The following is a 25,686-nucleotide window of genomic DNA, read 5'->3' on the forward strand; positions in this document are numbered from 1 at the left end:
TGAGTTTCTTCTCTTTCACCTCATGTGTAGGAGTTGCTCATCTAGTTTTTGGGTTTCTTTCAAAGCGCATTGTTCTGTATGCAGCTGTCAATTAGCTGTGTCCATGAGAGGAGGTAAGTTCAGGACCCTCCTAGTCGCCATCTTGAATGGGAAGCCACTTGCTTTTTTGTCTTACTAGACTAGTGGGTAAGAGTGCCGTCTCCAGGGTCCTGCTGCCAGGGTTAACTGCCCTGCCTGCTTACTTCCCAGCTGGTGAACTTGGGCCTTTGCCAAATGGGGATAAGGGTAGCACATGGTTTATAAGGTTGCTTGAGGACAAACATATCCACACACACAGAAAGCTTAGAGCACAGGGGACCGAGGACATAGTTTATCGCCTGTTTCCTCCCCCTGGAGTCTCAACTTCATCAGGGCAGGACTTTTTCTCTTTGCACTCCCAGCCCCTAGCATATGAATGGATGCAAAATACAGCTAAATGGTCCTTATTCATTGGCCTCAGCCCTCATCCCACCGGCCTTCCTGACTACCCCCTTATAGTCTGACCTTCTCTTTTTTTTTACAGCCCCCCTTACACCTTTCCAGTCTGGCCTTAACTCATCTTTGAGGCTCACCTTTCATACTGGCAGCACCATTTGGGTGTAACTGCCTAAGCTTTAGTGGGAGTATTATGAAACATGACTAATTGCAAAGTTTTACAATATTCCAGGTGTGTACATATTAAACATCATAAATGTGACTTTATCTTACTAAGGGAGCAAACGCTCTGTGGCGTGTTTGCAAGGCCCTGTGACAAGGCAGACCACCTGGCCATCATATGCAGCTTTTTTCCTCAGAACACCAGAGAGCAACGTAAGACAGAGCAGAGGGGCAGAGCACAGGATACAGAGGAGGGTGGCATCTAGTAAGAAAGACACTCTGAGATCTGGGGAGGAGCCCAACCTCTAAGTCATCCAATGATTAAGGTGTGAAAAAGCTACCTTCAGTCTGTGCGCTCAGTTGTCCAGCTAAAATCTCGATATGAAAATTAGCTTGGGAAAGAAAACTCCCAATTGGAGTCCAATTATATGCTAGGCGCGTGTAAGTATATTAGCTTGTTTATTCCTCATAATCACCAGTTACTAATTGACAGTTGGGATTTGAACCTGGTCCTGATTTCTCTTGAAGCTGAGACTCTACACACTGTACTTCCACTTTCTGCTGCTAAGTAGAAAACCTCAGTGGGAAAGTGTAGCCGGATTCCGTGCAAACTTGCAAATGCTCTGGACTGAATGGGTACAACTCAGCTGTCTGCACCTTAAATGACCCAGCTGGTCTAGGATAAAGGCTGCCTTTGCCTTATCTATACAAATACATTTTTTTTCCTTCCTGTCATGCTGGTCAGCAGTTACATGGCAGTTAGCTAGTGTTAGCATCTCTCCAGGTAGATGGTGATGATGTCAACCCCTGCATGCACTGCTAGCTAGTGGCATACTTTTTCTCCAGGGATTGGGTGGAGGGGCTCATAATGAATCCTATGTTCAATGACAGCTGCATTATATACAGTGCTTATTTAAACAGAGATAGAAAACATAACTGTAGAAAAGCCAAACCATGTATCCACCTTTCAACTGAGCTTGTATGTAGTGATAAGCTGGACAGAAAATAGTGTGTCTAACTTTAGACTACAATTTGAGAGGTAGAGAGCTCAAGAGAAGCACAAACATGTATGATTTGGAAAATAGCACTTACCTGGAAAAGAACAAGCTATTAGATTAATGAAGTAATCTTCTAATTTTTTTTTTTTTTTTTTTTTGCGGTACGCAGGCCTCTCGCTCTTGTGGCCTCTCCCGTTGCGGAGCACAGGCTCCGGACGCGCAGGCTCAGCGGCCATGGCTCACGGGCCCAGCCGCTCTGCGGCATGTGGGATCTTTCCTGACCGCCGTGCCACCAGGGAAGCCCTTAAACTAATTTTTTTAAGGTTAAAATACTTTATACAAAATAGTAATTTTTGTGATATCTCATGAAGCAAGACAAAGCAGCAGCTGTTTTTTTCTCATAAATTAGATCACCACCTCCCAAACTGATACCCAAAGGAATAGTATTTCATGAAATGTTAAACCAAATGCCTTAATTTTTTTTTTTCTTATGGACAAGTTTGAGGAATGATATATTTTCAGGCTGGGGAGACACACTTTTTAAAGTATGACTATTTTTATTTCCAGGAAGTGGTCTATGGGGGGAAGAACTGCTTGGCAAATGCTGAAATTTCTAATCGTAAGATAAATTTGGAGAGTTCACTCATGTGGTCTCTTAGTTTTAGAATCCCAGGTACTCTGATTTCCACAAATACTTTGTAACCAAATGGACAGACAGACAAATAGGTGAATAATCTGAAGCTTCGGGTCCACTGATTTTTAGGAGGCATCCAAACCGAAAGAGCCCCGGACGATATGACCAGCTGGCTGAGTGGTTAATATGTAAGACAGTAAGCCACCCCTAATAGCTTCCTCACCATAAACAAGGGAGCTAGATGGACGCACTCTGCCTCCGTGCAGCGCTTACAGTCTATGACTTCATTGCTTATTCCCATAGACAAATGACAGGACGCAGTGCAGGATGACTGCGCTTCTGGGGTTGCTCCTCAACACAAAGGAACCAGAAATAAAGCCTCTCATTCTTAAATAACATTTATTATTGTGGCAAAGAAGTCTCTTTCAGGAGAACAAGTCTCACATTTATGTAATGGTGTATTGGTTATAGTTATAGAAGCAAATTTCACTGAGGTGCTCTATATGAAGTATGCCTGACCATGACTCTGAATCCAGCAATCTAATATTCACAACGTGTTGGCTGCCATTAGCTATTTATCCGAACATGCCTTTTGTTCCTTTTAAAATATGTGCCTGCACAGGGTGGGAAAAAGAAACGCCAAGGGCCTGCTAAAAAGGAGAAGCCTAGAAAAGATAAAATCCCCACGGCAGTTCTGTTCAGCTGCAGTCCGCGAGTGCAGGAACAGTGTTCGTGTGGGGAGGCATTACGCCCAGTGGTTTCTCGGTTTTAACGGTGTGGGAGCCCTTGAGGCTTTCCGCGGCCGTCGGAGGCAGTGGGAAATGCCATTTACTGAATCCAGTCAATGTTCAGGCAACGCGCTATGAACGCAAACATGTCTGACACTTCTTCTATTACTTTGGCCGTGGGCTTCCCAGCCCCGTGGCCCGCCTTGGTGTCCACGTGGATAAGCAGGGGATTGTTCTGCTTCCGACTGCGGCCCACCAGGTACTGAAGGGTGGCAATGAACTTCAGGGAATGAAGCGGGACCACGCGGTCGTCATGGTCCGCAGTGAGGAGAAGCATGGACGGGTACTGGATGTCGTCTGCCTCTGGTAGCTTCACGTTGTGCAGTGGAGAGTATCTGAAAGGCAAAGGCACTTTCATGAGGCCGGATATCAAAATGAGAGTTGTGTGTCCACTAGGATAATCACGGGGACCGGTGGGCACAGTGACTTGCGTCATCTACCCGCCTACCGTCACCAGCAGTGAGGACTGCAGCCAACTGGTCCATGGGTGACCACTGCAGACTAAGTTACATCACCTCACCGTTTGGGCTGTGACTGGCCAGGGCTATTGGAAGCTGGGGAGCTGTGTCGTTTATTTCGCTCCCACTTTGGAAGCCTGTGTAAGAAAGAAACAGGGCTGTTGAAACAACCCAAAGTATGTGCCTACTGACTGTCTTGAGGTGAATATTTTCATATTCTTCAGACTGACTTTTTCACTGCTACAAAGTGGACTGACTGTCCCTTTGTATTCTACATGGAAAGATTTTAATTGAGGTATAGTAGATTTACAATATTAGTTTCAGGTGATTCAATATTTTTATAGATTATACTCCATTTAAAGTTATTATAAAATATTGGCTATATTCTCTGTGCTGTACAACATATCCTTGTTGCTTCTTTTTTTTTTTTTTGTGGTACGCGGGCCTCTCACTGCTGTGGCCTCTCCCATTGCGGCGCACAGGTTCTGGACGCGCAGGCTCAGCGGCCATGGCTCACGGGCCCAGCCGCTCCGCGGCATGTGGGATCTTCCCGGACCGGGGCACGAACCCGTGTCCCCTGCATCGGCAGGCGGACTCTCAACCACTGCACCACCAGGGAAGCCCTGATTGTTCTTTTAAATCACTGATTGTGAATAGAATGGGTGCAAGCCTTTCTTTTGTTGAAGAACTTGAAATCCAGTGTACAGCAGCTTTTTGCCTGTTTAGTATCTATAAAACCTTTATTCTGAGCTCAGCTTGGCAGTCTTAGGAAGACCACGTGTCCCCTCTGGGCCTAGCTTCCTGTCTGAAACCAGGGAACCTAAGCCGCTGACCCCCTGCTGGCTCACAGTCCAGCAGAAAGAAACTGACTTTGGCCAATGGTGAGAAAGTTAGTGGAGGAGACACCTTCTGAAGCACAAGATAAGTTTCCAGTTAACAAAAAGGTTTTTAAGAACATAAGTACAATCAAATTAAACAGCGATTGATTAATAGTTAAGTGAAAGCCATCTCTGGATACTTTTTCTTTACGTTTTAGTCCATATGGGTGTCATGTTTTCCAAAGTGTTCAGTATTAATGAATTAAACTATTTTAGTAGAGTTTTATTTTGGAGGGTAAATAGGCAAAAATAGTAAAATTTCTACTCAGTTAACCAAGCTAAGACTAAAACCTTCTGGGGTTTAGTCTCCTAATAGATAAGATGGGGGTACCAATGGGTCTGTTTTCTGCTCTCATTGCAGAGTATTTCTGGATCAACCCCAGTCCTCCAGATAAGGGTTAGTTCTATGGGAAAACAAGTCTGGAAACTGCCTACTAATAATGCCTCTCCCCACCTCAAGGTTCACGTGCCGCATTTATACATTCAAGACTGAGAAGTTCTGTAGAAAAAAAGTCTGTTAGGCTTTGTTTTTCCCAGCCATTCACAAACTTGGAAATTTAAATTTTGGGGGTCGTGGGGGGACCCCTTCAATATATTGGATTGAGCTCTCTGTTCACTGGGAGTAGCAAGTAAGAGGAAAATACAGCTCTGTGGGTGCTAGGTTAAAAAATTAAAGTCTGAAATAGGAATATCACACACATCTTGAGAGAAAAAATATTTAGAACTCTTTTTTTGCTTTCAAATTAATTTTAGAAGTATCAGGTTCCAGCAAATATTTTTGCCTTCAATATACAATTAACTCAGTATTTTCAACTGAGTTTAAATGGGACCTATCCTCCCCAAGTGCATATTTTCTTAAAGGTAATTGGAACTATGGCTTCTTCAAATATTCAGCTTTCACCAGGATGTGTCAGTGAGGCTACCTGTGTATTTTAAAAGCTAAACTTTCCCCCTCCTACAGGACAGAATTGAATAGTTTAAAAGTATTCAATTAAAAAAATTCAAGTCATTTTAGCTGAATTTCTAAGTGGAGAGCTAACCATACAAAGCACATCAAATGAAGGAAAAAAACCTGACTTGAGAAATTACTGTATCAAAATACAGTGGGGAGAGGGGACATAGGCTGCTGGTGCTATTCCAAGAGTAATTCCTAAATACTGCTGGTAAAAATCCAAAAACCCCTACATGTGGGAAGCAAAGAGTGAAGAGCCAAAAAAAGAATGTAGCTTGCAGTCTGGAGAATCTAAATGTTTGCCATTTTCTCACTGTTTTCGCCAAAGTGTTGAGGGATACGAATATTTCAGTAATGCAACTTGTAGTTTCAAATATATGTGGTAATACTGAGAGCACAAAAAAAGTTTAACTGTTCTTGCATATATTCCTTTTTTCTTTCTTTTTTTGTGGTACGCGAGCCTCTCACTGTTGTGGTCTCTCCCGTTGCGGAGCACAGGCTCCGGACGCGCAGGCTCAGCGGCCATGGCTCACGGGCCCAGCCGCTCTGCGGCATGTGGGATCTTCCCGGACCGGGGCACGAACCCGTGTCCCCTGCATCGGCAGGCGGACTCTCAACCACTGTGCCACCAGGGAAGCCCTTTATCTCTTAATTTAGAAAAAGAAATCCCATATATATGTAAGTTATAATGACTTTTTTTTAAAATTATTTTTTAATTGCTGCATTAACAAATTACCACAAATTTGGCAGCTTTTAAAAACAACATGGATTTCTTATCTCACAGTTCTGTAAGTCAGAAGTCTAGCTTGGCTCAACTGGGTTCTCTGGCTCTCAAGGCTGAAATCAAAGTGTTGGCTAGCTGGGCACTTATCCAGAAGTTCTAGAAAAAAATCTACTTCCAGACTCATTCCAGCTGTTGGCAGAATGCATTCAGTTCCATGTGGCTGTAGGACTGAGGTCCTTGTTTCTTTGATGGTTGTTGGTTGGGGTTGATCTCAGGTCGAACAGCCCCCCTTCCTTCAGTTTCAAAGCCAGCAATGGTGGCTTTAGTCCTCCTGCCCTCCTCATGCGTCCAATCTCTCTCATCTCCCTTTCTGCTGCATCCCCAACTCCCACCAGAGAAAATGCTCTGCCTTTAAGGGTTTGTCATTAGATTGGGCCCACTCGATAATCCAGGATAATCTCCTTATCCTGGTCAGCTGATTAGTAACCTTAATTTAATCCGCAAAGTCCCTTCACAGAAGTACCTAGATTAGTGGTTGACCGAAGAACCAGGGGACAGGAATCCTGGAGGACCACCTTTAAAATTTTGCCCATCACATCTTTGTAGTTTGTTGTTTTTGTTAAAGACCAGGTCAACACCAGGAAGACAGGTATTCCCACCACTTGCCCTACTTTTGCAGTAAATTACACGCAAATATGAGACATTGAAGGGCATGGAGTCAAACGTTTATCCTTTTGACTATGTTCCGTATTCTGGTATCAAATTGTTAGCAACACAAATATGTCATATGAATTAAAACCTTACTTGATGAGCCATTCAAAGTGTTGTTTGTTGTCTGAGCACCCATAATCAGTGGTCCAGGCGTGACCAATAGTGTATTTATGGAACTTCAGCATGTCCATTACTCCAACTTGGGCAATAACACAACCAAAGAGGTCAGGACGCTGATTTGCACATGCAGCTAAAAATCAAGATAGAAAAGGGAGGTGGTCCATCATTAAACATCTATGTAATAAGCAAAACCAAAACATAACAAAACAATACTTAAATGCTTTCAGAACCCTGGTTGTCTTTTTTCCAAGAGCACAGAAAGAAACCATCAGAAATCACTTGCCCAACAGCCCACAAGCTTTTCCTCCTCCTTCCAACATATCGGAGGGGTGGGTATTGTCATCAGTAGTAGAGATTTACTCCTCAAAGTGAATCTCAATGGGAGAACATATGAAAACCTCTAGGGCTTTCTGTAAAACCTGTGTCCCCTCCTCCCATCCCCAGCTGCTTTCACAGGTAATGCAGGAGGTTAACGAACTTGTTCAGGATCTGAAAACTAGCCTGTGATATCGTGACACAATAAGAAATACCTGTTTATTCTTTGTCCCCAGTTCCTAGAACAGATCTCCTAAAACTCTTGGAATTTCCTGAGTGATAAGGTGAGAGGAGTGTCTCTCATAATTCATAACTAACCCCTTTCAACCGTCTCTGAGTCCATGCTAATGAGATGGGTCTTGGTGGGTCCCCAGATAGCTTCAGGATGGGGGCTGGCTGCCCAAGGAACCAACCATGTGATTAGAGGATTGGATCTTCTGGTCCCACCCCTGACCTCTGGGCAGAGGAGGGGGGTGGAGATCAAGTTAGTGATTAATGGCTACTTATTTAATCAATCTTGCCTGCATAATAGAACTTCCATAACATCCACCAAACAATGAAATTTGGAGCTTCTAGGGTGGTGAACACAGGGAGGTGCTGGGATGGTGGTGTGCTAACAGGGAGTATGGAGGCTCTGCATGCACCGCCCATACCTTATCCTATACATCTCTTCCATCTGACTGTTGCTGAGTTCTATCCCTTATAACAAACTGGTAAATGTAAGGAAAGAGGAGGGGGACATGGGAACCCCCAATTTATAGCTGTGAGTCAGAAGTACGGGAGGTCCAGAACTTGTGATTGGTGTCTGCAGTGGGGGCAGTCCTATGGGACTGAGCCCTCACCCTTTTGGGTCTGTGCTAACTCTGGGTATTGTCAGAACTGCACTGAATTGTAAGACACCTAGTTGGTGTATGGAGAGTTGGAGAATTGGTTGGCGTGGTATGCCCCCCTTCCCACATTTGGCATCAGAAATGTTGTGAGCAGAAACGGCTCATACAGCCCAAAGCAGAATAGCGCCTAAAACCCAGCTCAGAGCTCTAACCGATGTTAACACACCTGCTTGTCCTGTTGTAAGAATATTCTTCTTTGTACACTTAAAAACTTATTTTTTGGAAAATTCAATAAATGTTTATTGAACACCTGCCATGTGCCTGGCACTACGCCTGGGCATATGTCAGTGAATAATTTAGTGGGAAAGATAAAGAAGTGAACAGGCAATTATAGTGTGGCAGTCACTACTGTTGAGAAAATACGGGTGCTATGGAAGTAGGGCGTAGGCCAGAGTACGGAAGTTGGGGAGGCTTTGGGAGGAAGTAAGATCAAAGCTGGCATGACTAGGAGTCAGTCAAGGGATGTGGACTTCTGCTGCCTCTGACGACAAACTGTTCCCACCCCAGCTCTGAATTCGGTGCTTATTCATGACACTGAAACCTGAGTCCTACCCCGGCAGATCCTTTCCTCCCACTCAGAGGTGGGAGGCGCAGGAATCTGGAAACTGTTCTTTTTAATAAGCATCTCGGCATCCTGATGGAGGAACTCCATCTCTGAAGGTCCCTTAAAGGACCTAGTTTGTTAAAAGGCATAAATGAATTCCTGAATATAAAACTCCAAAAATAAAATGGAGTTTTATTGGATGAACCAGTAAGTTACAACACAATTCTCCCACTACTGAAATCGGATGGTATTTTCAACGTCCTTTCCCATTAAAAATTTTAGATTCACCCTTAGTTCTTCTTTTTTTAACACTTCATATTTAATTCATATGCAAATTCAGTTGGCTCAAATTCAAAATATGCCCAGAATCAGACCACTTCTCACTACTTCCATCGCCACACCCAAGTCCAAGCCACCATTTTCTCTCCCTGGGACAGAAGCCACCTACCTGGGCTCCTGCTTTTCTGCCCTTGCCTCCCCTTCTGTCTACCCTAACACAGTAACGGGATCAATGCATGATCCCGATTTAAAAAAAACATGTCAAATCATGACACTCCTCTGCTCAAAACTCCCCCAAAGGCTTCTCATTTCACAGAGTAAACCATGCTCTCTGCACGGGCCACGAGGACCTGCCTGCTCTGGCCTCCCCCCACCCCTAACCGCTCCCATCTCTCTCCTCTGCTCTCTGTGCCCAGCCACAGACATGGGCCTCCGGGGCCCATTGCTGGCCTGGGGCATATCGTCTGCCTCCTCTGACTGGAACAAAAGCTCCAAGAAGGCAGAGCTGTTGTCTCTTTCGTTTGCTGACATATGCCCAGTATCTGGAAAAATGCCCAGCACTTCTTGGTGCTCTATAAATATGTGTCGAGTGAACAAATCAAATCTGTAGTTATTCGGTATTTAAGAATATTATCCATCTCCTTTCTCAATTTCTTTCCACAAGCCACACGACTTGTGGAATCTTAGTGCCCCGACCAGAGCAGGGATGGAACCCAGGCCCCTGGCAGTGGAAGTGCAGAGTCCTAACCACTGGACCGCCAGGTTAGTCCCTCCATTTCTTTCTTTCTTCTTTTTTTAAATTGAAGTATACCTGACTTAAAACTGACTTAAAACTTATTAGTCTCAGGTGTAAATCAGTGATTCGGTATTTTTATACATCACAAAGTGATCACCATGATAAGTCTATTTACCATCTGTCATCACACAAAATTATTAAATATTATTGACTATATTCCCTATGTTATCTGTACATTATATCTCTGTGATATATATATATGTGTATATATATATATATTTTGTGGTACGCGGGCCTCTCACTGCTGTGGCCTCTCCCGTTGCGGAGCACAGGCTCTGGATGCGTAGGCTCAGCGACCATGGCTCACAGGCCCACCTGCTCCGCGGCATGTGGGACCTTCCGGGACCGGGGCACGAACCCGTGTCCCCTGCATCGGCAGGCGGACTCTCAACCACTGCGCCACCAGGGAAGCCCTGTGATATTTTTTTAACAGAGTTTGGACCTCTCAATCACCCTCATCTGTTTCACTCATCTCCCCACCCCACTCCCCTCTGGCAACCACTAGTTTGTTTTCTGTATCTATGAGTCTGTTTATGTTTGTTCAATTGTTTTGTTTCTTAGATTCCTCATATAAGCGAAATCATATGGTATCTGTCTTTCTCTGTCTGACTTACTTCACTTAGCAAAACACCCTCTAGGTCCATTCGTGTTCTTGCAAATGGCAAGATTTCATTCTTTTTTTATATGGCTGAGTAATATTCTACTGTATGTATTATTATACACCTAATTTTGTGGTACGCGGGCCTCTCACTGCTGTGGCCTCTCCCGTTGCGGAGCACAGGCTCTGGATGCGTAGGCTCAGCGACCATGGCTCACAGGCCCACCTGCTCCGCGGCATGTGGGACCTTCCGGGACCGGGGCACGAACCCGTGTCCCCTGCATCGGCAGGCGGACTCTCAACCACTGCGCCACCAGGGAAGCCCTGTGATATTTTTTTAACAGAGTTTGGACCTCTCAATCACCCTCATCTGTTTCACTCATCTCCCCACCCCACTCCCCTCTGGCAACCACTAGTTTGTTTTCTGTATCTATGAGTCTGTTTATGTTTGTTCAATTGTTTTGTTTCTTAGATTCCTCATATAAGCGAAATCATATGGTATCTGTCTTTCTCTGTCTGACTTACTTCACTTAGCAAAACACCCTCTAGGTCCATTCGTGTTCTTGCAAATGGCAAGATTTCATTCTTTTTTTATATGGCTGAGTAATATTCTACTGTATGTATTATTATACACCTCCTTTATCCATTAATTTATCAATAGACACTTAGGTTGCTTTCATATCTTAGCAACTGTGAATAATGCTGCAGTGGACATAGGGGTACCTACCTTTTTGAATTAGTGGTTTTGATTTCTTTGGGAAAAAACTCAGAAGTTGAATTGATGAATCATACAGTAGTTCTATTTTTCACTTTTAAGGAAACTTCATACTGCTTTCCATAGTGGCTGTAACCAATTTATATTCCCACCAGTGCATGAGGGTTCCCTTTCATCTGCATCCTTGTCAACACTTGTTATTTGATGTCCTTTTGATACTAGGCATACTGACAGGTGTGAGGTGGTATCACTGTGGTTTTGATTTGCATTTCCTTGATGATTAGTGATGTTCAGCATATTTTCATGTGTCTATTGGCCATGTGTATGTCCCCTCTGGAAAAATGTCTATTCAGGTCCTCTGCTCATTTCTTTTTTTTGGGGGGTATGTGGGCCTCTCACTGTTGTGACCTCTCCCGTTGTAGAGCACAGGCTCCGGACGCTCAGGCTCAACGGCCATGGCTCACGGGCCCAGCCGCTCCGTGGCATGTGGGATCCTCCCGGACCAGGGCACGAACCCGTGTCCCCTGCAATGGCAGGCGGACTCTCAACCACTGCGCCACCAGCGAAGCCCTCATTTTTTAGTTGCGTTTGTTTTTGATGTTGAGTTGTATGGGTTCTTTGGATACTTTGGACATGAACCTCTTATCAGATAGATTGTTTGTAAATACCTTCTCACATTCAGTAGGTTGTCTTTTAATTTTGTTGATAGTTTTCTTCACTGTGCAGAAGCTTTTTAGGTTGTTATAGTCCCATTTGTTTTTTGCTTTTGTTTCCCTTGCCTGAGGAGACATACCCAAGAGAAGTTTGTGAAGACCAATGTCAAAGAGTGTACTGTGTTTTCTTAGGGTTTTATGGTTTCAGTTCTTACAGTTAAATATTTTTTTGAGTTTATTTTCACATATGATGTGAGAAAGCAGTACAGTTTGACTCTTTTGCATGGAGCTGTCCAGGTTTCCCAACACCATTTACTGAAGAGGCTGTCTTTTCCCCACTGTATATTCTTCCTTCCTCTGTTTTAGACTGACCATGTATGTGTGGGTTTATTTTTGGGTTCTCTATTCTGTTGCATTGATCTATATGTCTGTTTTTGTGCCAGTACCATACTATTTCGGTTACTAGAGTTTGTAGTATAGTTTGAAATCAATGAGCATGATACCTCCAGCTTTGTTCTTCTTTCTCAAGACCGTTTTGGCTATTTGGGGTCTTTTGTGTTTCCAAATAAATTTTAGAATTGTTTGTTCTAGTTCTGTGAAAAATGCCATTGGTATTTTGATAGGGACTGCACTGAATCTTGTACATTGCCTTGGGTAGTAGGGTGATTTTAACAATATTAATTCTTCAAATCCATGAGCATGGCACCATCTTTTAATTTGTGTCATCTTCAATTTCATCAGTGTCTTACAGTTTCCAGTGTACAGGTCTTCCACCTCCTTGGTGAGATTTATTCCTAGGTATTTTATTCTTTTTGATACAATTTTAAATGGGATCGTTTTCTTAATTTCTCCTTCTGATAGTTTAAGGTACAGAAATCCAGATTTCCGTATATTAATTTTGTATGCTGCAACTTTACTGAATTCATTTATTAGTTCTTTGGTGGCATCTTTAGGATTTTCTATACATAGTATGTCATCTGCAAACAGTGGCAGTTTTACTTCTTTTCCAATTTGAATTCCTTTTATTTCTTTTTCTTGTCTGATTGCTGGGGCTAAGACTCCCAATACAATGTTAATAGAAGTGGTGAGAGTGAGCGTCCTTGTCTTGTTCCTCACCTTAGAGGAAATGCTTTTGGCTTTTCACTGTTGAGTATGATGTTAGTGGTGGGCTTGTCATACACGGCGTTTCTTATGTTGAGGTATGTCCCGCTATACCCACTTTGCTAGGAGTTTTTAATCACAAATGGATGTTGAATTTTGTCAAAAGCTTTTTCCACATCTATTGATATGACCATATGGTTTTTATTCTTCAATTTGTTAATGTGGCTTATCACACTGATTGATTTACAGATATTGAACCATCCTTATATCCCTGGGATAAATCCTACTTGATCGTAGTGTATGATCCTTTTAATGTGTTGTTGAATTTGGTTTGCTAATACTTTGAAGATTTTAACATCTGTGTTCACCAGTGATAATGGCCTGTAATTTCCTTTTTTTGTGATGTCTTTGTCTGGTTTTTGTATCAGGGTGATGCTGCTGGCCTTGTAAAGTGAGTTCAAATGTGCTCCTTTCTCTTCAGTTTTCCAGAAGAGTTTCAGAAGATATGTGTTAGCTCTTCTCTAAATGTTCCGTAGAATTCATCTGTGAAGACATCTGGTCCTGGACTTTTCGTTTGCTGGGAGTTTTTTTTTTTTTTTTTTTAATATTACTGATTCAACTTCATTACTGGTAATTGGTCTGTTCATACATTCTATTTCTGCCTGATTCAGTCTTGGGAGATTGTAAGTTTCTAGGAATTTATCCATTTCTTCTAGATTGTCCACTTTATTCTGTATAATTAGTCACAGTAATCTCGTATGATCCTTTGCATTTTTGTGGTGTTTGATGTAACTTCTTCTTTTTCATTTCTGATTTTCTTTGGGCCCTCTCTCTGTTTTTCTTGATGAGTCTGGTAAAAGGTTTATCTTTTTATCTTCTCAAACAACCAGCTCTTAGTTTTATCGATCTTTTCTATTGTTTTTTAGTCTCTATTATTGCTCTGATCTTTATTATTTTAATTACTTTAGGTGTTAGGTTAGATTGAGATTTTTCTTGTTTCCTGAGGCAGGCTTATAATGCTATAAACTTCCCTCTTAGAACTCCTTTGGCTGCATCCCATTGATTTTGGATCATTTTTTCCATTTTCATTTGTCTCCAGGTATTTTTAAATTTCCTCTTTAACAGTGACCCCCCCACCCCGTTGTTTAGTAGCATATTGTTTAGCCTCCATGTGTTTGTTTTTTGCAGTTTTTTTTCTTGTAGTTGGTGTCTAATCTCATACTGTTGTGGTTGGAAAAGATGCTTGATGTGATTTTAATCTTCTTAAATTTAGTCAGACATGTTTTGTGGCTTAGCATGCTCTATCCTGGAGAATGTTCCATGTGCACCTGAAAAGGATGTGTATTCTGCTGCTTTTGGGTGGAATGTTCTTGAAGTCCATCTGATCTAATGTGTCATTTAAAGCCAGTATTTCCTTAATGATTTTCTGTCTGGAATATCTATCCACTAATGTAAGTAGAGTTATTAAAGTTCCCTGTTATTGTTTTACTCTTGACTTCTCCCTTATGTCTGTCAATATTTGCCGTGTACATTTAGGTGCTCCTATGTTGGGTGCATAAATAACTTTAAATTTTTTATTTTATATTATAGTTGATTTACAGTGTTAGTCCCAGGTGTACAGCAAAGTGATTCATTTATACATATACATATATCCATTCTTTTTCAGATTGTTTTCCCATATAAGTTATTACAGAATATGAGTAGAGTTTCCTGTGCTATACATTAGGTCCTTGTTGATTATCTATTTTACATATAGTAGTGTGTATTTGTTAATCCCAAACTTCTAATTTATCCCTGCCACCACACACCTTTCCCCTCTGGTAACCATAAGTTTGATTTTGAGATCTGTGAATCTGCTTCTGTTTTGTAAACAAGTTCATTTGTATCATTTTTGGGGGGTTCCACATATGAGTGATATCATATTGATATTTGTCTGACTTACTGCACTGACAATCTGTAGGTCCATCCATGTTGCTGCAAATGGCATTATTTCATTCTTTTTTATGGATGAGTAATATTCCATTGTATATATGTACCACATCGTCTTTATCCATTCCTCTGTGGATGGACAACTAGGTTGCTTCTGTGTTTTGGCTATTGTAAGTACTGCCACAGTGAACACTGGGGTGCATGTATCTCTTCGAAGTATGGTTCTCTCCAGAAATATGCCCAGGAGTGTAATTGCTGGATCATATCATAGTTCTATTTTAGTTTTTTAAGGAACCTCCATACTGATCTCCATGGTGGTTGTACAATTTATATTCCCACCAACAGTGTAGGAGGGTTCCCTTTTCTCCTGGGTGCATAAATATTTATGAATGTTATATCCTCTTCTTGTATTGACCCCTTTATCATATGTAATGCTCTTCTTTGTCTTTTGTTACAAACTTTGTCTAAATCTATTTTGTCTGAGTATTGCTACCCCAGCTTCCTTTTTGTTTCCATTTGCATAGAATATCCTTTTCCATCCCCTTACTTTCAGTTTGTGTCTGTCTTTGGATCTGAAGTGAGTCTCTTGTAGGCAGCATATAGTTGGGTCTTATTTTATTATCCATTCAGCCATTCTATCTTTTGATTGGACCATTTGGTCCATTTACGTTTAAATTAATTGTTGATAGGTATGTACTTACTACCATTAAAAAAAACTGTTTTATGTAGTTTTTGTAGTTCTTTTTTGTTCCTTCTTTTTTGCTCTCTTCCCTTGTGATGTAGTGACTATATTTAGTGTTATGTTTGGATTACTTTCTCTTTTTTACTTGTGTATCTACTATTGATTTTTGGGTTTGGTTATCAGGAGGCTCACACATAACCACCTATATATCTTTGCGATTAAGATGATGATCTCTTAAGTTTGAACGCTTTCTAATAATCTTGCATTTATATTCCCCCTGCCATATTTAATGTTTTGATGTCATATTTTAAAACTTTTTGTTTTGTGTATCAACTTAACTACTGTTGTGAATATAGATGATTTTACTACTTTGTCTTTTAAACTTCTTACTGACTTTGTAAGTAGCTGATCTACTATCTTTAGGTTTACCTTTACTAATGAGTTTTTTTTCCTTTCATAATTTTCATCTTTCTGGTTGTGGTCTTTTTTTTTCCACTGAGAGAAGGCCTTTTAACATTGCTTCTAGAGCCAGGGAAGTTCCTTTATAAGTAACTAGTTGCTTTTCTCTTGCTCTTTTTAAGAGTCTCTGTGTCTGGGTGTGGACCTCTTTGGGTTCATCTTATTTGGGACTCTCTGTGTTTCCTCAACCTAGATGTTTGTTTCCTTTCCCAGGTTAGGGAAGTTTTCAGCTGTTTATTCAGATAAGTTCTCTGCCCCTCTCTCTGTTCTCCTTCTTGGTCCCCTAAAATGTGAATATTAGTTTGCTTAATGTTGTCTCAGAGGTCTCTTAAGCATCCTCATTTTTTAGAATTGTTTTTTCTGTTCAGCTTGGATGATTTTCACTATTCTGTTTTCCAGGTCTCTGATCCATTCCTCTGTATCATCTAATCTATTGTTGATTCCTACTAGTACATTTCTTCTTTCAGTTATTGTATTCTTCACCTCTTTTTGGCTCTTCTTTATATTTTCTTTCTGTTAAATGTCTCATTGTCTTCATCCATTCTTCTCCTGAGTTTGTTGAGCATCTTTGTAATCATTACCTGAACTCTTTATTGGATAAGATTACTTATCTCCACTTTGCTTAGTTCTTTTTCTGGGGTTTTATCTTGCTCCTTAGTTTAAGACGTAGTTCTGTCGTCTAATTTTGCCTAATTCTCTGTGTTTATTTCTGTGTATTAGGTAGGTTGGTTATGTTTTCTGAGCTTGGATAAGTATCCTTAATATAGGTGATATCCTGTAGGGCCCAGCAGCAGACTTCCCTCTGGTGACCAGAGTTACATGCTCTAGGGGTGCCTCCTATGTAGGCTGCACAGGCCCTTGTGTTGTGGCAGGGCCAACTACTTTGGGCATGCTGACAGGCAAGGTCTGATCTCTGCATGACCAGAGCTGGTGCCAGTCTGCTGGTGGTGGAGTGCTAACAGCCAGAGAGAGGATCCAGAATGGTGCCTGTCAGCACCAGTGTCCCTGTGGTAGAATGAGTTCCCCAAAATGTCTGCCACCAGCACCTGTGTCCCCAGTAGGAGTCCCAGTTGCCTCCTGCCCCTCTGGGAGGCTCTTCAAGGTTAGCAAGGGAATCTGACCAGGCTCCTTTCAAATGACTGCCTCTGTGCCAGGACTCAGAGCATGTGAGATTTTGTGTGCACCCTTTGAGAGTGGAGTCTCTCTTTCCCACAGCCCTCTGGCTCTCATCAAAGTAAGCCCCGCTGGCCTTCAGAGCCAGATGTTCTAGGGGCTCATTTTCCTGGTGTAGGACCTCTGGACTGGGGAGCCTGATGTGGGTCTCAAACCCCTCTCTCCTTGGGAAGGAACTCAGCGATTGTGATTATCCTCCCGTTTGTGGTTTGCCTGCCCGAGGTTGTGGGTCTACCCCTCCTTACCCATCTCATTGTGGTTCCTTCTTTATATCTTTGGTTGTGGAGAATCTTTTCTATTAGCCTTCAGGTTGTTCTCATACATAGCTGTTCTGTAAATAGTTGTAATTTGGGTGTGCCCGTGGAAGGAGGTGAGCTCAGGGGTTTTCCTACTTTGCCATCTCGGCCACATCTCTACCCTTTCCAAATTTAAACAAATTATTTGGACATATATATATTTTACCTCCCTGGGAAAATGTTTTTTCCAAGACTATATTCCATTGGGGTAAAGAAGTAATAAGGACAGGAATTCAGGTTTTTGACACAAGTCAGTAAATTTCAAAGACAAGGAAACAGAGTGAATGTGACAAGATCCCCTGACAACAGTGGATTGAAAGCTCAAAATGGTCACATGTGCTTTTTAGGTTGAGTCTATTTCTGCTCTTCTCCATTTGTACAACGGCCCCTCATCCTAATGACACTGGATGTAGGACCCAGCAAGCAAAGTTCAGGACCACTATAAATGTTCATTACAATGTTAAGTACTGTTGAGAGACGAAAAGAAAAGTAAAAATTCATTAACTGCCAAAAATGAGGAAAATCCACTTAGAGGCAGTGCCACATAGAGATTAAAAGAGCAGAATCTAAAGCCACGGTGCTAAGCATCAACCCCAGCACTACCATCACACTAGCAAGCTACTCAACCTCTCAGTGCCCCAGTGTCCTCCTCTGTAAAATGGGGATAATACCTGTCCCCATCTCCCAGGCCATGTGCATGTCAAGGGCTCAGCACTGAGCCTGGCAAGGTGCTCAGCAAGGGTGAACATTACTGTGAACTATTTCATGACTATGGAGCTGTGGATCCATCTTTGCATGTACCTCATTTTCCTTCATGACTTATTTCTCTGAACCCACAGCATCTAGCATCCCATGGCATAGGTATTCAGCAAGTGTTTAGTGGTGATCACAGCTTACAAGTTCTGGGTAACACAGTCAGAGGTGTGTTATTAGGCTCAGTCATGTGCTGACTGAACCCTAGAGACCTGTGGGTCCAGTCTGTGGGGAGCGGGAGAGGGAAGGGTAAGAATTGCGGTCCAGTCCGATAGAGCTCAGAACAGGGAGGAGGAAGGGCTTTTCAGGCTATGATGAGTTGAGTCAGTAGTTGTGTCTTCAAATGTCATTAATTAGATGCCCAAATACAAATGGGTTTTGCTTTTTCTGTACCACTGCTCCCATCCATGAGCCAAAGTATCTGAAAACTCCAAGAGTTAACTAGTAAAGTACAATGAATAAAAAACCCAGTTCTCACCTACTAAGAGGCCCCCATTTGAACCTCCATTAATAGTCAGCCTCTTGGGAGACGTGTAACCTTCCTTGATAAGATATTCAGCAGCACACTGGAAGTCATCAAAGCAGTTTTGTTTGTTGGCCAAGATACCACCTACAATGTGCCAAAGTGAAAGACAGTTAATTAACAAAAGAGGAAAAAAAATCACATTTTAACCTAAGGGGAATTCAAATGATGATAGGGCATAGTTTCAACTACTGATCAACTTAAACACAATGGACTACCACTACATTTAGAAAAATGCCTCAATTTAAATTTTGTTACGCATTGTGGAGATCCATCATCAGTACCACAACTGCTAATCCATATGGTGCCTTTGTATTTTTCAAAAAAGGCAAATGCCCCAAAGGGAAGAGATGATCTGTTACGACGTCAGACGACCATGAGAATGAAAATGTGAAAGCATGTCAACAAAAAGAACCTGTGTCTTGGGAGGAGCTGGACTCAAAACTGACCCAAGACCCAGAGCAGAGTCCAGTCCTCGAGTTCCACACAGCATGTTACAATGGGGATGAGTGCACTGTCCCCTCCCTGGGAAGATGAAAGTGCTCTGCGCGGACTTCCCTGGTGGTGCAGTGGTTAAGAATCTGCCTGCCAGTTCAGGAGACACGGGTTCGATCCCTGGCCCAGGAAGATCCCACATGCTGCAGAGCAACTAAGCCCGTGCTCCACAACTACTGAGCTTGCGCTCTAGAGCCCAAGCCACAACTACTGAAGTCTGCGCTCCGCGACAAGAGAAGCCACCGCAATGAGCAGCCCGCACACCGCAACGAAGAGTAGCCCCTGCTCACCAGAACTAGAGAAAAGCCCGTGCGCAGCAACGAAGACTCAATGCAGCCAAAAATAAAATTAATTAATAAAAAAAAAAGGAAGTGCTCTGTGCAGAGAGGTGCACTTCTCACCCCTCCTCTCTGCCGGAGTCTGAGGTGGGGACGTGATTACGAGAAGGGAGCTCTCTGACTTTGCCCACGGGTACTTAATGAACTTAGGTAAATTAGGTGGGGACGTGGTGCTGCACAGAGCAGCCCATTAGTTTCTCTAAGCTTGAAGAGGATCTCAAGCATCTCCTCAGAGAATCTGGGCTCTCTCATCTAGAAGCCATTCCAGTGTAGAGCCAAACAAAGAAACTACTTAAAGAGGGGAACATTTGTAAGGCCTTGTAATATCCAAAAGTAAAGGCCAAAAGTCAAAGTCATGCCCGCAAAGGAACAGATGTCTGAAATAACTGCCGATGAAATGAACAAAAAGCAGACATAGATCTAATTAGATATTTGAGATTAACCATTTTTGCAGAAATTCAATTAAAGATGAAGCAGCGCTACTGAAGAAACTTTTTCATATCAAAACATGTCATTAAGATTTTAATAAGAAAGTATTGGTGAATTAAGATGGCTAGGATTACTTCGTTTCCAGGAATAATAATATTTTGAAGAGCATTACATTTTAAACTCAATTAACAGAATGAAATCTAGATTTATCGAGGTTCAGTATGCTAGGGTCTAACTAGAAAAGTTCCATTTCAGGCCCTTTCACTGCCTAAATTAGGAGAAAGTTTATGATCAGTCTAAACAGAGGTAATCAACTTTTAGCTTCCTACCCCCCAAGACTTCTGGATAATAACTTGGTTATAATTAATACAGAGATGAGAGAGATGACCAAGACCAAGGGCACTCTTCCCTACCAGAGCATGGTGGACACCTGAGGACCAGAGGAATTCTATGGCGAAGAACTTGGGTTCTTTGAGGAGAAGGCCGCTGGGTCAGGAGTCCGTGCAGGTGGGTGTTTAAGTGTGTACATTAAACATTTTTAACCAGGAAATTGGGTGAGTCAAGGGGTCCAGACTTAGCATATGGATTTGGGATGTACATCCAACATAAGGTGTGTAGAGAGTTTACTTTTATTCCCCCTATCTTAGTCATCTCTTACTATCACAGTAAGATATCACTATGATTTTAGTGTAATTAAACTCTAATATCAGGTCCAGGTCAAAATTATACAATGAATTCTATGCTGTTTCAAATACAGTGACAATCAATAAAGCCTCCAAGGATGACACCGGCAGCAGCTGGCCCAACGACGGCTGGCAGGCTGGGGGCCCACGTGTTCATTAGGGACACTCACTCTCGCTAAGATGCTCAAATAGTTTGCTGTCTGACATCAGTCCTTGGGGTGCATGCCGAAGACCGAGGATTTAGGCTTGGGCCTTTCCTGCCTCCCGACATCTAACAGGTGCTTATGAAAAAAGCTCTTTACAGATCTACCCTCATCTTTGCTGATCTGATCGATGCAGAAAACCAGAGCCTTGGCCTTAGGAGGTAGAGAAGAACAAGTGGGTGTACGGATCCCAAGGGTGGTCTCGGATGCTCCTGCTGTGGGAGAAGAGCCTCCTCGCCACGTGCTGCTGGCCAAGCCTGAGCCCTGGGGGCCGCCCTCGTGCCCGCAGACTGTCTTACACAGGACGCCTGATGTTGAGAGGGGAGAAGCAGGGAGCCGGTGGGAGTGAAGGGGCTTCCCACACCCTCCTCCCACAAACACAGGAATAAGGTAAGGGAAGAATATCTTCTTCAAGTTATTGGTTAGTCTATGCATTCCAGATACACAAAAGCCTGGGAGACGGGGTGTGCTCCATATAGAGAGAAAAGGAAGAGATGGGGCTTTAAAAATAAAGATTGCCGTAATTTTTTTTTAAAGAATGATAATCTGGGGAATAAAGTTGAATATAGGAGCAGTTTCCTCAATCAACTAGAATACATGCTTCAGGAGGCCAGAGAACAGGGAAACCGTTAAAACCAGAAAAGAAAAATGACTGTGTCCTTGTGTTTATCTAACACGTGCAGGTTTTATTAGGGTCCCAGCAGCAACACCAGGAGGATGCTATTTCTTAGCAACGTTGGGAAGATCAGAGAAAACAAGCAAAAGATGCCCGAACTGGGACTAGGAAAGCTCTGTTTTGGAGTGCTCTTTTCTTTTAAGAGAAAATGGCCTGTTTTTGCAGTCTGTTTTGAGATAGCCAGTAATGCTAAACAGTAAAAGCCAGGCTAACAGGAGAAGGAGACACAATAAATACCAAAAGTATCCCCCAGACTCACTTCTGACAGTGATAAATAAAAATGTACCCTATACATTGCTAAAAAAAAAACAAAAAAACAAAAAAACCTGATTATGGTATGTAGGAGATGCATCTGAAAGAGGTATCCTTCATTAAAACAGACTGCAAAGGAAAATAAACTGAAAAGACTGAGCTGTTTAAATTGAAAGGGGGAATGGTGTCTGCAATGTGTTTGGAAGCATCCTTTTCTGCCCCTAATCCCCTCGGCTTGGGCTATGCCATATTTGCGTTTCTGCGGAGAAAATACCTCACCTTTATGCCACGTCTCTCCGTACTCCCCACCTCCTCTGATGTTGGCCACTGCAAGGACACCACCCATGTGTCTCACAAAGATGAGCCTGGACACACTGAGAAATGGTAAAAACAGTTAACCTGCCACTACCTGTGCCCAGTGAGGGCCGCTGTCCTCCTCCACCACACCCGCACCTGCCCACATAGCCCTGAAGATGCTCCGCACGTGCTGTCATCTACATGGAAGCCCAGTACTTCTACATTGCTCGGTTTAAGTGAAATGTTATAACTTCTGACTAGTGATTAACTGCAAAGCTCGTACGTTTTCAGGAGCATTCAGTATACCTCATTTTAAACAACTGTCTTGGCAACCAAAATACTGCCACCCACGTGACACAGCCCTGGTATGAATGGTGCTGTGCTTGTTACACACCCGGTAAAAGCCCCTGCTACCATCTCTCCCAGTATCTCTCTCCAAATTGTTCAAGTTGGAAAAGAGAAAGTTCCTTCTGAAATATGAATTTTAAACAGATTTTACAGAAATTTAGACGTCGAAACTAGGTGTGAGAGAGGTAGAGGAGATCAGGCACACAGACCAGAAAATAAGAATGGAGTGCCCAGGGCTAGAGAATGTTTTCTAGAAATAAACAGAAGAAACTATAGCACAAAGCTTCTTTAGAAAGTTTGGCTTTTATGTTTCTTCCTTCTCGTTCCACTCTGACCCTAACAGTACTGAGTGAGGTTATTTTTCCGTTTGCTGTTAACTAAAATTAATTTTGCTTTGAGAACTATGTCTGAAATTTATTCACTCTTCCTTTTAGTAACTGGGGAAACTGTGGGCTTCTGCAACCTGAGGCTCAAGATGGTCTGGCTGCTGATTTCCTGGATGTTGAAGATCGGAGGAAAGGAGAGTTTGAGGTAGGTAATCAGACCATACACCCATGTGGTCCTCTCTTCAACATTTTTCCTATACCTCGGATGGTCTCTACTGAAACTACCAGCATATCCACTGGTTCAGGGACGAAAATGGTGTAAGGACACTTCCAAGGACACTTCCTTACTCGTCTCACTTCTCAACACAGAGCAGGCTTAACGAATACTCGTTGCACAAATGAACAAAGGTAAGATCTGCTCAGGAATCAGTGTTGTTTTGATCCAGGTTCCCCTGTGGGGGCCAAGGGGATGGGGCTCCGGTGCAGAGGCAGTAGACCAGTCTCTGGTTTCTCCTCACTGTCTGGAGAAGATCAGATGCACGCTGAAGTTCCGAGGTGCCACGCTTACCTGTAGTTGGGTGTGATAGATATGTTGAAGCCGCCGTAGCCATATAGGAAAGCGGGATGAGAGGCATCCAATTTTATGCCCTTTTTATGCACGATGAACATTGGAATCTTTGTACCATCCTTGCTAGGGTAGAAAATCTAGAACAAAAGAAAGCAGAACAGCTAGATTTAGCATTCCTGAGTAAACACTTGCATGCTTTTACATGGGAAAAAGACAGGTAGTAAATGCTTCAAGCTGTTGAGTAGCACAGTGAAAATCCAGTACCACTAAGGGGCTAGTTGATGGTGAAGCATATTTCACTTTTTATGGAGACAGTGTGGAGTAGTGAATACAGGGAGACTTGACTTTGAATACTTCTTCCACTCTCAGAAGCTAGGTGACCCCTGGCAAGTCTGTCCTCACTCAGCTTTAGTTTTTTTTTTGTTTGTTTGTTTTTTGCGGTACGCGGGCCTCTCACTGTTGTGGCCTCTCCCGCTGCGGAGCACAGACTCCGGACACGCAGGCTCAGCGGCCATGGCTCACGGGCCCAGCTGCTCCGCGGCATGTGGGATCTTCCCAGACCGGGGCACGAACCCATGTCCCCTGCATCGGCAGGCGGACTCTCAACCACTGCGCCACCAGGGAAGCCCCTCAGCTTTAGTTCTTTATCCCTAAAATGTGGCCACCGTGCCCACCTCTTAGGGTCTCCACGAGGCCCATATAAGAGAACAGGCATTCAGTTCTCTGCTCCCGAGCACCCCTCCCAGCTGCGGAAACTCAGATCTGGCTCTTCTGCCAAACAATCCAATCTAGGAAGACTTTTTCTAGGAAAGGCATTTCATATTCAACTTCCTCTCTAAATGTAAAGACACTCAATCCCTCTTCATTTTCCTAGGTTCAACTATTAATTAAATGTTAGCAACAACAAAACGTATCTTAGCTTTAGAGAGTAGATAAGGAGTAACATAGAAATCCTATTGTTTCTGATTAAACAAAGACATTTTCTCCAGGATTGATAATTAAGGCTCATCAAACCTTCCTGAATCCGGTAAGTTCAGTTCACATTTCTAGATTCATTACTTTTTGGATAAAAGGAATAAGAGAAAAAGGATTAGAAAGAGAACATGAAATGTTATTCAAACGGTAAGCCACAGAATAAGCACCAAGTCACCCAAAGCTGATAATGGCTTCTTCCAGACAATCTGTAAATAGCTTTCTCTGGTCAAACGTGGTATCTTTATCCCAAATGACACCTGGAAAGTGCCCCAGCTTAGAAATGTCTTGCTGACCTCACACGTCAGTCAGGGACATAAACCTCTCCAGGTAGTGTGACTCGGAGCCATATTCTATCCAAAGCTTTTTAAGGTAGCAGTTCTATCGTGGAAAGTGTCCACAGAGTCCTTGGGAATCAACAGTGGGGGGCGGGCAAGGGAGAGTGGGGAGGCGAGGCAGATTTGGAGAAAGGCACTACATGGCCATCATTAATGCCTGCGAGTCTGGTCGTTTTTTGAAACCTCCCAAGGAACAGTATAACAAGCATTTGCTTCTGACTTGGAGAGAAATACTGAGATACACGTAAAGTTGGCTGTTTAGGAATTATGGAGAATACATGGCAGAGTTCAAAGTTATCAGAGGAGACAGGGTAAATTAGTTAAAGTTATTTAGTGCCGGTTAGGAGCCACTAATAGAGAGTAACTGTGCGGGCGGTACAAGCAAATGCAGAGTAAGAGGTACAGGCGACGGCTGGGGCTAATGAGCTAAAACCCAGGCCCTCAGGTAGGCGCGTTCTAACCACAGAGGAGACAGCGTAGGGGCGGCTGGGCAGGGGAGCAAACTGTCTCACACGATTCTGCCCTAACTGAATCATCTGCTTAAAAAATAGCGTCCCCCCCCCCCACCTCCCGACTTCCCACCTATCCTCAAATCCCAGCCCCGGCACCTAATCCCTCTCCAGCCCGGCTGAGCCCTCCTCAGGCAACTCCCCTTCTGCGTCCTACTCTTCACCCGGTCAGCTGGACTGGTGCACTTCTGTCCCTACTAAGCTGACCCTCAGAGCCTCCTGTTTGCAAAGTGCTCTGTCTTCTTGCTTCGGGGCAACGTGGCTTCCTCCTCTGGCACTGCTTTGCTTGCTACCAGCACCTGTAGGATTTCCAGTGCCTGCACCTCGGTCTGCAATGCTCCCATCTGGCTCCAGGACAGAGAGGTATCCTTGTGGAATACAGTCAAAAAAGCACAAAGGCCCCCTTATGCCCATAGCTGCAAAAATATACCCAAGTTTTAAGTTGGTACAGTTGAGATGTTAAAATAACAACACCGTGAACGCTGTCCAGCAGTGAAAGGGCACTGTGAGCATGACTACAATAGGATCATCTTCAGGACAACTCCTTAAAAGAAGGCTATTTCAGACTTGAAATAAACATACACACGTAACATATATAAAGACTTTATCAAATCTCCATATATACGCACAGAGCAGTGTTTACGCCA

The 25,686-nt window shown here is 43.0% G+C and overlaps 1 protein-coding gene across 1 annotated transcript in view; it reads right to left on the reverse strand.

The window, feature by feature from the left end:
* Positions 1-2,650: 2,650 nt before the first annotated feature.
* The window catches only part of PREP (prolyl endopeptidase), a 187,548-nt gene continuing 164,512 nt past the window's right edge, over positions 2,651-25,686 (reverse strand). Inside the window, exons 12-16 of the mRNA XM_024755306.1 lie at positions 23,221-23,357; positions 21,961-22,055; positions 18,561-18,692; positions 6,873-7,029; positions 2,651-3,391 (exon numbers count right to left, since the gene is read on the reverse strand). Of these exons, the coding sequence (XP_024611074.1) occupies positions 3,097-3,391; positions 6,873-7,029; positions 18,561-18,692; positions 21,961-22,055; positions 23,221-23,357 (816 nt within the window). The 3' untranslated portion in view covers positions 2,651-3,096. The remainder of the gene's footprint in view (positions 3,392-6,872; positions 7,030-18,560; positions 18,693-21,960; positions 22,056-23,220; positions 23,358-25,686) is intronic.

This window comes from Neophocaena asiaeorientalis, unplaced genomic scaffold, assembly GCF_003031525.2.
Source record: "Neophocaena asiaeorientalis asiaeorientalis breed wild unplaced genomic scaffold, Neophocaena_asiaeorientalis_V1.1 scaffold105, whole genome shotgun sequence".
NCBI classification, from domain to species: Eukaryota; Metazoa; Chordata; class Mammalia; order Artiodactyla; family Phocoenidae; genus Neophocaena; species Neophocaena asiaeorientalis.